Here is a 12,868-nt window from a genome sequence, read left to right on the forward strand (position 1 = left end):
AAAGAGAAGACGAACCTGCGACGAAACCAGTTTGTTTTTTGGCTTTTACATATTTATAATGAAGAGCGACTGCCCCGTGTCCAACTGCTGTCACTAGCCGCCGATTCCTCTGTTTGCTTTGTGGCATCTGCCTGATCAATAAACGGCCAAAACGCGCCGTGAACTTGTGAAACAAACAATGCTGCTGCCAATGGGCGGCCTTCCCCAGGGGATAGATCTCCAGCGTATACTCGATCGTGTCATGGGTAGAGAAATTCGAATGGCAGGATCGAAGGAGAGAGGAGGCCATTATTTCGATACCCTCAACGGCGTGACTTGCACTGCTTGACCGAGTGATCGGCTGATCAGTAGCCAGTATACTATTTTATTTTGAATTTGCCTGCTAAAAATATCACCATTTACCGACAATTGCTTGCAGTTTTCGTTTCTGAGCAAAACAAACAGCTGCATGTGTACTCTCAAAGTTCATTGCGTGGTACAATGCCTTTACAGAGTTCTTTCCGACAAGTTCTGGCGAAACCCCTATACTCGTACATCTATCTAATTACGTTCGAACTGAGCAAACATCAGCGTGAGATCCGCTGAATATTCATGAGGTTTTACGTAGCCCTTTGGTGATCCCATCGAAGAGATGCGATACACGCGTCACCCATATTAGGCAGAAATTTGAATACAATCTTCTCAAGGGCTTCTCTAGTGGCTGAATGACTAAAGCTACAACTTCCGAGTGAAGCAACAGGAATTTCCGCATATTTCCGAATGCGGTAATCTAGTAGGTTTTCCCAAGACTTCTCATCGTTCATTCTGTATGTAAATTGAAGGAACTGTGGTATCCTTTATGTCATTATGATGTCCATCAATCAGAGCGAAATGAACAGCCACTCGATAGCCGGATTTGTCCATGTTGAGCAGCGGCTTCGGCCTCTTCCGGTCGAAGAAGCCAACCCCGGCTCTATTGGCAGTGCAATGACTTTTTGTGCGCATCTCCGTGTAATTTGGACTTTTTCAACACACCCGTACTTAATTGTGCAACCTTCGGCCCAGAGACATTGACTTTAAATTTAACTTCAATCATTGGCGCAGGTGCTGATCATAGTGCTGATGATGCTACACAGATGGACCGATTCCATGTATGGCCAGTGTTTGGTGGGTGTTGCTCGCCGGCCATTGTTTATTGGGCCAAGTTGAAGAGTTTTTGTGTTGCTGTCTAGCTCTTTTTATGGCTGCTTTGGAATCTCGTTAGTACTATTGGCCTTATTCGAGAAAAACGATACTAAAAAGACAGAGTTCAAGGTTAGCGTTCGCGTAAAATTACCAAATGCTTAAAACACGAGCCAAGGGAAGAGCTCGGACGGAATCCTATCAGCCTTTAAGGCAGCTGCGACCTCAGCTGTGGCTAGTATAGTTGCAGTTGCTGTGTTCAATGCCCCTTGGGGCCTCGTGCGACCCCATGCTGTTGTGAAACTCTCTATGATCTCTATGATTGATCCAATGATTTGGCGCTGCCAAAGTCTCAATAGCCCTTCAATCAATCCACAAAGGCGGGTGCAGCGATGCATATCGCGACTGTACTCTGGCTGAGGTTGTGGCTGTGCAACCGCTGGCCACTGTTACTGTGATTATTAAATAACGGTTAAGTCAAGCGGCATTTTCTGATTCTGCAAATCATTCTCGCATTCACATTAGCGTGGAATTTCTGGTCTGGCTGAAGCAATGCAATTGAAAGTGTGAAATACCAAGACGGACAAGAATAATAAACAGAGACACGAGTCAATTTTTAGCCCTCTGCCTCTCAGACTGCCTAAACAAACCACAAGTCATAGGTACGAGAGAAAAACCCGTTTAAGGCTTGCCAAAAACAATAAACGGCTACCCACAAAAACATGTGCAGATAAATATTCCTACTTATATTACATATACACATAGAAGCGTATTGAAAATAATAATACATGGAATTAACACGGTAACTGGACTTCCCATACAACAAACCTGCACGGAGCTGACAGAGAGTCCATTTTAACGACATTTGTCAATAGCCCAAACAAGTTCAAAGCAAATCGATCAACACACATCTGAATGTGAATCTGAATACAGCAATGAGAAGATGCGATGATGACGAAGATGAAGACGAAGATGATGGCGACGATGGTGAGCGGGGCCTAGTAGGGGCTCGAGGGGGTTTAGTACGCATATAAAAACAGAGAGATATTAGAAATTGCGCAAGACATTTGAACATTGGCCGGCCATCGTGAAATTATATCAAGGTCAGCCAGTTGACACACAAACCAATCGATTGAGCTTAATAATATTAATTGATGGATATTTTAGTTCCAACTCTAGCAATTTCATTAACCCATTCACACAATGAGCAATCTGCACCGCAGCAGCAAGTGCAACGTCACCTGAAATTTGCATGATAAGCCGCGCTTGATTTCAAATTAATTCATTGCAAACTTCGTTTCTTTCACTCAAATGTACATTCAAATGCAAAGTGGCTAAATAAGCCCCCTAAATGCATTTAGCCAATGGAAAACTACCAATTTGAATTATTAATGCGCAAGTTGATCGATGGATGGAAATTACAGATTTGAATGATTTTGACGGCGCGCAGTGCTCCGCTTATCGCACACAAATACCGATAATATCGATGCATCGATACACATTTATTAAACGAGCTTAGAAAGCATAATTTTAACATTAAGTAAAGGAATATATCCATACTCCTAGCTGAAACCATTTGACATGTGTTTCATGCGATTTGGTCATCTGTTGATAATTACAGTTTTATGTAGTTGCTGTGTAGCAAATGTGTTGTTACCTTGAAGTTACGATGTAAAAAAGTTATTGGGGAACTTTTCATTGAAGGGAGAACGAGATCGATTCGGACCAAAAGATTAGATCGGCTCGAAGATCCAATCCAAATAAAAATGATCCGATCTGATCCAGATTCAGCAACCGGATAGATATGGTCATTCTCTATGATTGTACGTGTTTAGTTTTCTCGAATTGGCACAACCGACCATGAAACCTGTGTGTTAGAGAGAGACAGAGCAAGAAAGAATGAAATTGTTTCTTGATTCTGGCTATAATAATTATACGATCTTGTTCAGATTTTACACATATAGTCATCCTCTACGATTCTGCGTTTTTGGTTTTATCGTATCTTTAAAATTGTGGATGCCACAGATTTTCGCCCTTTGTGGGGGCGGAAGTGGGCGGGGCAAAGTTTTGAAATATTCTTGTAGCAGTGACTTATCACAGAAGTCTGGATCCAAAACATCGTTGCTCTAGCTCTTATAGCCTTTGAGCACTAGGCGCTGAAGGGGACGGACAGACGGACAGACAGACATGGCTCAATCGACTCGGCTATTGATGCTGATCAAGAATATATATACTTTATGGGGTCGGAAACGCTTTCTTCTGGACGTTACACACATCCACTTTCCCCACAAACCTAATATACCCCTGTACTCATTTTGAGTATCGGGTATAAAAAGCAGAGAAGCACTAAAGGTAAACAAATGGTAAACAGCTGGGCACCAGGGCTGCAAGACGGTAAACAGCTCATGGAAATAAGTTCATTGAACCACAGTGGAATGAAACTAGTAAGCGCAAGTTTTACATTTTACGATTGTCATATTGTGCCTGGGTATTTTTTAATTGTAGAATACAGTATCGAAGTATCGAAACATACAAATAGAATGGTTCATCACATCCCCGTCACCTGGTCAAAGAACCAGTTCATATTATTCACCCAGTTCCGTTCACGACTGACTATCGGCACACAACTGAGGATTACAATTTAATTTGCAATTGCTGTTTTAAAAGTTGAGCAGGACTATATAACTATAACTGCAACCAATTGTTGTGCGCGGATCAGCTCTATGTACTGTTATTGTGGAATTCCATTGGGTCGCTACGGATTTCAGCGCACAGTTTATTTAAGTGGCAAAGCGAGCGCACGGTGGTAACCTGATCTTCTACTTCAATAAATGAATACAAATTAAGAAATAACAAAAATGTTGAGGAAAGCTCTGTTAGATCAACTGAAATACTTCATAGAGACGGTCACCAATGGTCACAGCAATCCACAATTGCTGACAAATCCAACGCTCATCAAGCTCGCGTAAGATTCCCCATACCACCCATTCCCACAAACAAGTAAACAACATTTTTATTGAATCTATAATCCACAGTTTGAGCTTCCTTGATGAGCTGCCAGCGACGCGGGACTGTGTATTTGAATATTTCGCCCTCCTGGCCGAGATCAGCGTGCAGCTCTATGTTTCGCCCGAAATGATAGACCAGAAAACGGGAATGCCGGTGTCGCAGGTGAAGCAAGGCGGCAACCGCAAGCAACAGATGCGTGCCCAGGAGTACGAGAGCTTCAACATGGTCAAGACAGCCCTTCAGAACTTGGTGTGGAAAGGTCTGCCTGCCTGGTCACCGTTGATTGCCAACTGGAGCCTGGAGCTGGTCGCGAAGCTCTCTGACAAGTATACCCAGCGCCGCATGACCATCACAGCATCCTGCAACTATTGGTTGGAATGCAGTGCCATGCACGGACTGATGACTCTCATCAACAGTTGTTTTCGCAAGCTAACCAGCGCCGAGGAAGAGACCTGCGTGGAAATAATGCTCAATGCCTTCCACCGGTTCCCCATGACCTTTGATTGGATTGTGGCACGTTTGGGCGGTTGTTTTCCATACAAAATCATTATGCAGATTCTTCAGTGTGGCATCAAGCGCTTTGTTGAGGACTATCGCTGTCATCTGGACTCTGAGGCTGGCATCTTGGACTACATGACGTCGTGTCACGAGCAGCAGTTGCGTGCCGCATTTCGGGAGATGCTTAAGGAAGGCTTTGCTCCAATGAAACCGCTCGATATCGCTGTGGTTCCCTTTCTACTGATCACCACAAACTACTCGGATGCGATTCTTCAGAGCCTAGTCAATGTGCTTGTCGAAATATGTTAGTAAGAGCAAAAATATTCTTATTCTTTCTCTAACATCGCTTCCTCTCTCTGCAGACTCGGAAGACATGTGCGAAGTGATTATAGAGAAGGCCCCGCTTTGGCTAAGCAACAAGATGTTTGCTGACATGCAGCCGACTCTTAATAATGCAGTGCTACGGATGAACGAGCACGGAGCCACGCTTCTGATCACGGCGGCGAAAATGGCAGAGAAGTTTGTGTGGTGTCAGGACTTTCTGGACAACTCCATGCAGGAGCTGGAGCAGTGGGTGCTGAAACAACGCAACTTCCCCCTGCTGGCAGATCTTGCCTACGAGGAGACGAAGTACATGCTCTGGAAGAGCTGTCTCAGCAAGAATCTCCTCGAACAGCAAACGGCTGTCCGTTTGCTACTCGTTGTCTGTAAGTACATCTGCCTCCCCATGAAATGGTGGCAATAGTTTATCATTTCTCTGCTCTTAGCCTCTCAGCATCCACATATATACTATCAGACGATATCCCAGCTGCTGAGGAAGTCCTACACCCAGAACCCGAATGGGATAGGTGCACTCATCCGCCTGCTTGGCGGGCAAAGTGGCGTGGTCAACTTTCCCGGCTTTACGCCGGGTTTCGAAATGGTCTTGGAGGACATAACGCTGCACGTTCAAGTCAACAACCGCCTGCCCGTGCCTCCGGGAACTCCTACAGAAGCGTACAATACATTCTCCAACCTTAATATGCTAGCAAAGTAATGAATGCAGAAGAGCTGTGATTTTTAGTTTTCCAATTCCAACTCAATCTACCTTCATTTTCCTCAACAGAATGCATAAGAGCAAGAATGTAGCTCCCTACATCAGGTCGACGCAGTTGACCCAGGCTCTTAACGAATGTCTGCCCAAGATTGTACAAATCTTCGACTGCACCGTCAACAAACTGGTCCTGAAAATGGACAGAGATGCAGCCGAGAGCAGTGCTGCAAAGTTCAGGGCCCAACATTCCAGTAATAATAAGCGCGAGGGCCTGACGGACATTTGTAATGGTAATGGTTATGGGAAACGACCCAAAACGGAGCCAGGGGAGAATGGCACGACCAGTAGCCCTGTCGATGATGAGGATGCATGCCGTATGCGCCTGGCCCATCTCATTGTGGACCTCTTAAACAATATTGAAGGAGGATCCTGCCATACTGTGCTGCGCACTCCAGTGGTTCTTAAGCTAGCGGTGCTAAGCGTCAAGTATTTCTTTGTGGGTCTCACCGAGAAAAGTAAGTGCGCAAAAAAGGTCGCAAATAAATAATTAAGCCAGCTACTAATCTCTACCCTCAGCCGTCATTCGTCGCGCCGCGGCCGCTCATCGGTCATATGCCCTGCTGCAGCGCCAATGCTCTGCCCGCAAGATTGCGAGAACCGTCTGTCTGCGGGAACTTGTGGAGGGTGCCCTGTTCTATCACGGCCATCTCTTGGGCCAACTGGAGGAGTACAAGCTGGACGAGCTGGAAATACCCGAACATGAGATGCTCATTCTGCAAAACCTTCACACCAGCTCTGGGGCCAACTCGAATCGTTCGGTGCTCCACTCGGGAATCATTGGGCGTGGCCTGCGGCCAGTGTTGCCCACAAATGACCGAACGTGCGATGCGGAAACGCAGGCTCTATATCTAAAGGCATTGAATGCCTGCTGCGCCGACTTGGTAAGCGATTTTAAGCAATTATTGCCTTTCCTTTAGTACAAGTATGTATGTATTTTCCCCTCCTGCTTAATAGGAAAAGCCGAACAATGTAGAAGGGTATTCGCTGGTCTCGCTTCTGCTGGTGGAGCTGGTCTCCACTGATGTCATGTACAATGGCCTGCCCTTCCCGGACGAGGAGTTCACAAAAGTCACAATGGAAAGAGATATGCAGATTAGGCGCGCCTTCATAACGTCCCCGGTTCTGTGGGCAGTCTTGGGTCTGATAGCGGGCCACAGACCCGCTCTCTGCTACTCATCAGTGCTTTTACGGGCCCTATGCGCCACGTGTTTGCATCACTGGCGCGGCAAAAATGGTGAGCAAGATTTGACTGTAACTTGGGGGACCATTAACCAAGGGAAATCCCTTCTCAGTAAGCAAATTTCAGGCCACCGCGGCGAATGACGAGCTCATGCTCTGCACGAAGAAGCTCCTGCAGCTGCTGGCGATGAGTCAGCTAATACCACCCCCGTTGACCAATCTGCATCTAATCATTGAACACTTCGAGTCGGCTGAGGAATGTTAACAGCTCTAGCACGTTTCGCAGCATCACTTATATGGCCACATTTGTCTTGCAGATAGCCCTGTTGCTGCGCGAATGCATCTGGAACTACTTAAAGGACCATGTGCCCTCTCCAGCGCTGTTCCATGTAGACAACAATGGCCTACATTGGCGCAACACCAGTCTGGCCAAGGTTCCTCCTCAGTATGTGGACACGCTGCGGCATCTAATGCAAAGGAAACTCTCTAAGTTGGGTCCACACTACCACCAGATGTTCATCATGGCTGAGCTGATGGACAGCAAACCCGGTCCAACAGGAATGGCGGAGACAACAGCAGCAGCAGCCACAATGCTGCCCGCCTCCAGGCTACAGATCGTCGAACTAGAATAAGATTATGTAAGAGTGTGAGGTGTGTGAACTAAATGCAGTGTTTGTATTTGTATTTGAACTTCAATGGGTTGGCTTTATTTTTGTTTGTTTCTTTCATTCATAGATTTTTGTAAATTAAAATCTCAGCTTGGGCCTTGCGAGTATGTACTGTCCAGCAGTTACTGATTCGTCGGCGGCTGAAAATGCTCCAATTGTTTTGTTTTGAGTATTGAATATAACGAAGCCAACAACGATTTTCATTTCATTAAAACAGATGTTTTTTATGTGTGCCCCAAGCATTTATGAACGATGGGCACATCCCTTCATCCTTCTACCTTCAGTACATAATAGTAACAACTAATTTACTCTTTCATTTGATTCATATAATACACAGTATTGTCACATGGATATATGTATAACTTTCGTGTCGCTCGAACTCGAGCCCGACCTCGACTGCCCCACCGCCGCTCGTCTCAGACGACTTTAAGTCTCTGCTGCTGCTGGGGTCCTGGTCCGCCATCCGGTTCCTACTTTCTTTTATAGCTACAAATACTTGGCGAATATAGGACAACAAAAAACGGGAAAACAAAACCAAAAAGTTGCTCACAATTTGTTAACGAAGTTATTCTTTCATTACTCTTAGCAGCTAGGTTAACCTTCTTCGCCTGCCCCGCCTACGAGGTGCGGCAATGGCTCAGCTTGCGCACCGAGATGCACGAGGTTAGCTTCTTTGCGCGTCGCTTCAGCGCCGATCCTTTCTTCTTAGCCGGCATCTCGTCTCTGTTTCCATTGCCCAATGACTGTCCTGCCGCCGAGGATGCTGCGGCGGCAGCTGCACTTGTGGAGGGATGCTCGTAAGTGTGGCAGGCAGCATGGGCTGCCGCTGACTGTTTTGCTCGTATCTCAGACGCGGCCGCTGCAGCTTGTCGCGCCAACTCCTCTGAAAAGAGACAAAGCGTGCCCAATTAGCTACGCCAAACCAGTGCTCTCCATTATTGAGCATTGACCACTCACGATTGACATCGTGCTCAGTGAAATACACATCTTCCTGGTCGTGCTCGCTGCCATAGTGGTAGGCTTCCAGGTAAGGCAGTACTGTGGAACATCGGTATTTGTCGCCTTTCAGTGGAGGAATGGGTATCGGTGGGCCGGTGGCCGGCGGTGCGGATATGAACCAACTGCAAGCAAGGAAACCATTTTACTGAAAACCAGACACTGAATATGGACATCTCCCACTCACGTGTCCTTGCGTATCTGCTGCAGCGAGAGGCGGGCACTGGGATCTGCTTGCAGCATGCCTAAAATTAGCTTGGCAAAGTCTGGGTCCAGCTCGTAGAGCCAGTCGGGCGCCACCCACTGCCTGCGACCAATGTTCTCCAGTAGGCGATAGATGTTATCGCCCTCGAACGGGTACTGTCCTGTGGCCAAGTTGAAGCTGTAAAGACAAGTATACGAATATTAGTCAGATCCAAATCGGGACCTTGAGAGGTGGGACCTACAGTGTGACGCCGCTGCTCCAGATGTCCACTTTGAAGCCAGCGAACGTTTCGTGGCCATTAGCTATCTCTGGCGGCTGAAATGCTGGCGAGCCCTGGCCCGTTGTGCATGTGTCGTCCGGCGAAAAGAGATCCAATTGCTCCGCAACGCCGAAGTCGGAAATCTTCAGTGTTTGGTCCAAGGACAGTAAAAGGTTGCCGGGTTTTATGTCCTTGTGAATGACGCGGCAGCTGTGTAAGTACTCCAGGCCATCGACCAGCTGGTGGAAGTAGCCGTGCGCCTGGAACAATGGCATCTTCTTGTCGGGCTGATAGTCAACCATTTCTTGCAAACCTCCCACGCAGTACTCCATCACCAAATACATTTTCTGCTTCTCATCGTTGTAGAGGACATCCACTAGCTCCACAATATTCGGGTGCTTCAGCTGCTTCAGCAGGTGGATCTCCCTCGTTACGTTCTGCTCACCGTTGGGTATGCGGCGCAGCTTGCGCTTCGTGAGTATCTTGACGGCGAGGCGGCAGAGGTCCTCCGAGTTCATTGCCTCTTTCACTTTCCCGTACGAGCCCTCCCCCAGAACATCGCCCATTATGTACTTGCCGACCATTTTAATGTTCTTCTTCTTCTGCTGATAAATAATGTCCTGACTGTCGACCCGGTTGAAGAACACGTTGCCCATGTCCAGAGTGACGCGGTCCAGTGTCTCGATCTCGTCGTCATCCAGCCAAGTGACCTGCGGGTGTGGATGTTCTTCTAGCAGCTCGGGCTCATTATAAAAGCTGCCCGCCCTGGCCACGCCCTCTGCCGTTTCTTCACCTTCCTTGAGCTCCGCAAATGCCTCGTCCAGCTCGGATGCCGCATCATAGTGAAAGTTTGTATTGGCTAGCAGTACTGTCATCTCATCGTCCACGGCGTCCTCATCCAACGGCTCCTTGCCGGCCCCATCGACAGACTTGTTGGAGCCGAGCTGCTGGCCACCGCCGCCTCCTCCTCCGCCGCCCTGATGATGATGATGATGTCCTGCTTTGACTGGTGCCTCCATTATATGTGTGCTGGTCACAGTCATTTGGATACGATACTCTCTACTTCCCTCCACACACGCTGTCTGTGTATCCCTATGTATTGTATGTATATAAAAACGGAAAACGACTCTCTTCTGCCGACTCTGCTCTCTCCTTGCTCCCTTCTCTGCTTCCGTATCGGTGTCTGCCTGCGTACCACCGTATCCCCGTCACCGCCACCGTCTCGTGGGCTAGAACTAGAACATTGCATAAACTTCCGAACTGCCCACAGCCCACCGCTCACATTGTGTGTATCGTTTCGAGGGCCAGAGGAGGGCGCTTCTCACCGATATGATCGGACGTCGGTGATATGACGGCAAGGAGCGGAGCACGTCGTAAGCAGCAGCGGCTCCGAAAACGGCTCTTGAAAACCTTTTTTTGACACCCAGGGGCGGTGTACTTCCGTATTACTTGGACTGGCCAAGTACTGGCTAGGCTAGTGCTACGCGCTTTGGGGCCTCTCTTTTGAGTTTTATTTTTTTTTAATAAATTCGCACAAGCACAACCAAATTGACAGATTCCGATTTCTCGAACTCGGTGCTAGATTCTCAAAATTTGTAGATTTTTGTGTTTACTCTCAAGTGAAATGGGTATCGATATGACGGTGTCGATATTATATCGATATGAAATGTCACACTAACGCTGCCACCAGGGCTGCTGAATTGTTATTAAGCGAAGTAGGCAACGATTTTCGTATGATTATGATCATTCATTATAATGGTAGGCGACTCGTTGGGAGAGCCATGTCTGAGGGTGTTGTCCGTTAAATCCTTTACCCCCTGTAAGGGTTTCTTTGACGGCAGCAACAGGACTCCTGTTAGTGCCGGCCGATTGTTGTTCTTGTTATATACATATGTATGTACCCTGCGCAGCTGCTTTTGATGTTTCATCTGATGTTCACAAAGCTGCCTTGTGCGGCGGGCGCTGGCCCATGCAGTGGCCAGTAGCTACGTGGGGAAAGACGGCGCGACGCAGGGGCCCCTAACTCTGACCAGCAAACCTTAAATCTCAAAGAATTCAGGGAAATCCAACTTGTTTCTTCTTTTGCTATATAGTATATTTATTCTTGATCAGCTTCAAGATCTAGGCGCTCATCGGGATAACAGACGGACAGACAGACAGGGCATGACTATATCCACTCGGCTATTGATGCTGATGCTTATGGGGTTGAAAACACTTCCTTCTGGGTGTTACACACATCCCCTTTCATCCGGTCGCATGTGTACCTGAACCTGCATGTACGTATGTGCCGGAAACATGTTTTTGAAATTTTTTTTAAAATCCTTTTTTTCATTAACTGGTTGGGTACCAAAAATATTTCATTATATTCTCTGCATTCATATTTAATTTCTTAGTAATATTAATGTAAAGTATTTGGTAATATGTACCTTCTATGTATAAAACTTAACCAAAAAGTGTCATAGTACTCTAAAAATGATAAAGTAAGTGAAAATTCCTAAAAGCTACGACTGCGATTCAATTTGTACATTGTTGTGTTTACCCTCAAGTGAAATGTGTATCGATATGGCGGTGGCGATATTTTGACGACATCGAAATCGCTTTCACCAGGGCTGAATTGTTATTAAAAAATAAATAAATGCTGTAGCGAAGTGACGAGAAAGAAACGAAGTTGGCGGTCACATATATTACATTTTTTTAAAACCCACCGATTTTAGTAAGCAAAACGCAAGTCATGGCCACTGGAATTACCACCAAGGAGCGGCTGGAGAGGCTGATGGCCGCCAAAACCCAGCTGGAGGCTCAAATTAGTAAAAATGGACAAATTTTAGCTGCAGTAAGTAAACTAGTCCAGCGGCTGGTTGATATCGAAGCTAAACAATCCAGATAACAATAAATAAACTCTTCCAGAACGACAATGTGGGCATGACCGGTCCCATGATCGACGCCGAAGGATTTCCACGCAACGATATCGACATCTACCAGGTACGGCAGGCCCGCCAGACGATAATTTGCCTGCAGAACGATCACAAGGAGCTGATGAACCAAATCCAGAAGTTGCTCAACCAATACCACAGTGAGATCGCAACGACCGACCCTGAGCTGGTGAATCGCGCCTCCGCCTTGGAGCTGGACAGCGAAAGAGGGTTGGGTGGAGCTACTATTGCGCCTCCCGATATTCGCCCCATAGTTGTAGTCAATCTAGTCAGCCCCAGTTCCCCGGCTGAAGAGGCAGTGAGTAGTGGCAGACTAAAGACCTAACGCCCTCCGCGCTCATGTGTGAAATTATTCCGTTTGTCATTTTCAGGGATTGCGCGTGGGCGACAATATCTGCCGCTTCGGCTCCGTTAACAGCAACAACTTCAAGGGGGATTTGGGCCAGATCGGCGAGGTTACCAGAAACATGCAGAACCAGAACGTGCAGCTCAAAGTCATGCGCGGCGACCAGCTTCTAGATCTGCTGTTGGTGCCAAAAGCCTGGAGTGGACGGGGCTTGCTGGGATGTAACATTGTGCTGCCCCCAGAGTCCATGGAGTACTAATTTATCATTTAAACTTTGATGCATGTACATTTGCTCCATTTAATTATTCATTCATTGCCAGGCATAATGAACACAGAACATAATTGTTCTAAATTGTAAAAATTGATTTTAGTTTATGTGTAGCTTCGTTTCCAAACCTATCTGAGCTTATTTCGAGTGACCGACGTCCCGGCTTCTGGGTCACTATGCCATGAGGTGGGATGGTCAAGGCGATAGAGTGACAAGTGCACGAATGGCCCTACTCATATATAAGGTTCCAAAA

General features: G+C 46.9%; 3 protein-coding genes across 4 annotated transcripts; 2 read left to right on the top strand and 1 right to left on the bottom strand.

Moving 5' to 3' along the window:
• Positions 1 to 3,831: 3,831 nt before the first annotated feature.
• Positions 3,832 to 7,630, top strand: LOC6587995 (integrator complex subunit 5). The gene is made up of 9 exons (XM_002013115.2): positions 3,832 to 4,126; positions 4,197 to 4,972; positions 5,031 to 5,375; positions 5,436 to 5,700; positions 5,774 to 6,216; positions 6,278 to 6,642; positions 6,716 to 6,995; positions 7,054 to 7,196; positions 7,258 to 7,630. The coding sequence occupies exons 1-9, from the start codon at positions 4,020 to 4,022 to the stop codon at positions 7,570 to 7,572; spliced, it is 3,039 nt and encodes a 1,012-aa protein (XP_002013151.1). The 5' UTR covers positions 3,832 to 4,019; the 3' UTR covers positions 7,573 to 7,630.
• Positions 7,631 to 7,909: 279 nt separating this feature from the next.
• Positions 7,910 to 10,639, bottom strand: LOC6588609 (serine/threonine-protein kinase stk11). Of its 2 annotated transcripts, XR_003408549.1 has the most exons (5): positions 9,051 to 10,639; positions 8,792 to 8,986; positions 8,566 to 8,729; positions 8,159 to 8,491; positions 7,910 to 8,094 (listed from the first exon to the last, which is right to left on the bottom strand). XR_003408549.1 is itself a non-coding variant. In XM_002013116.2 (4 exons), exons 1-4 carry the CDS (start codon positions 10,109 to 10,111, stop codon positions 8,226 to 8,228), a joined length of 1,686 nt encoding a protein of 561 aa, XP_002013152.1. In that variant the 5' UTR covers positions 10,112 to 10,639; the 3' UTR covers positions 7,910 to 8,225. The 2 variants fall into 2 exon arrangements, 1 of the variants encoding a protein (XP_002013152.1); XM_002013116.2 differs by having other exon boundaries at positions 7,910 to 8,491.
• Positions 10,640 to 11,718: 1,079 nt separating this feature from the next.
• LOC6588081 (26S proteasome non-ATPase regulatory subunit 9) lies at positions 11,719 to 12,708 on the top strand. The gene is made up of 3 exons (XM_002013117.2): positions 11,719 to 11,901; positions 11,976 to 12,299; positions 12,373 to 12,708. Exons 1-3 carry the CDS (start codon positions 11,800 to 11,802, stop codon positions 12,604 to 12,606), a joined length of 660 nt encoding a protein of 219 aa, XP_002013153.1. The 5' UTR covers positions 11,719 to 11,799; the 3' UTR covers positions 12,607 to 12,708.
• The last annotated feature ends 160 nt before the right edge of the window (positions 12,709 to 12,868 follow it).

Source organism: Drosophila persimilis, unplaced genomic scaffold, assembly GCF_003286085.1.
Source record: "Drosophila persimilis strain 14011-0111.01,24,50 unplaced genomic scaffold, DperRS2 tig00000000-arrow-pilon, whole genome shotgun sequence".
Lineage (NCBI taxonomy): Eukaryota > Metazoa > Arthropoda > Insecta > Diptera > Drosophilidae > Drosophila > Drosophila persimilis.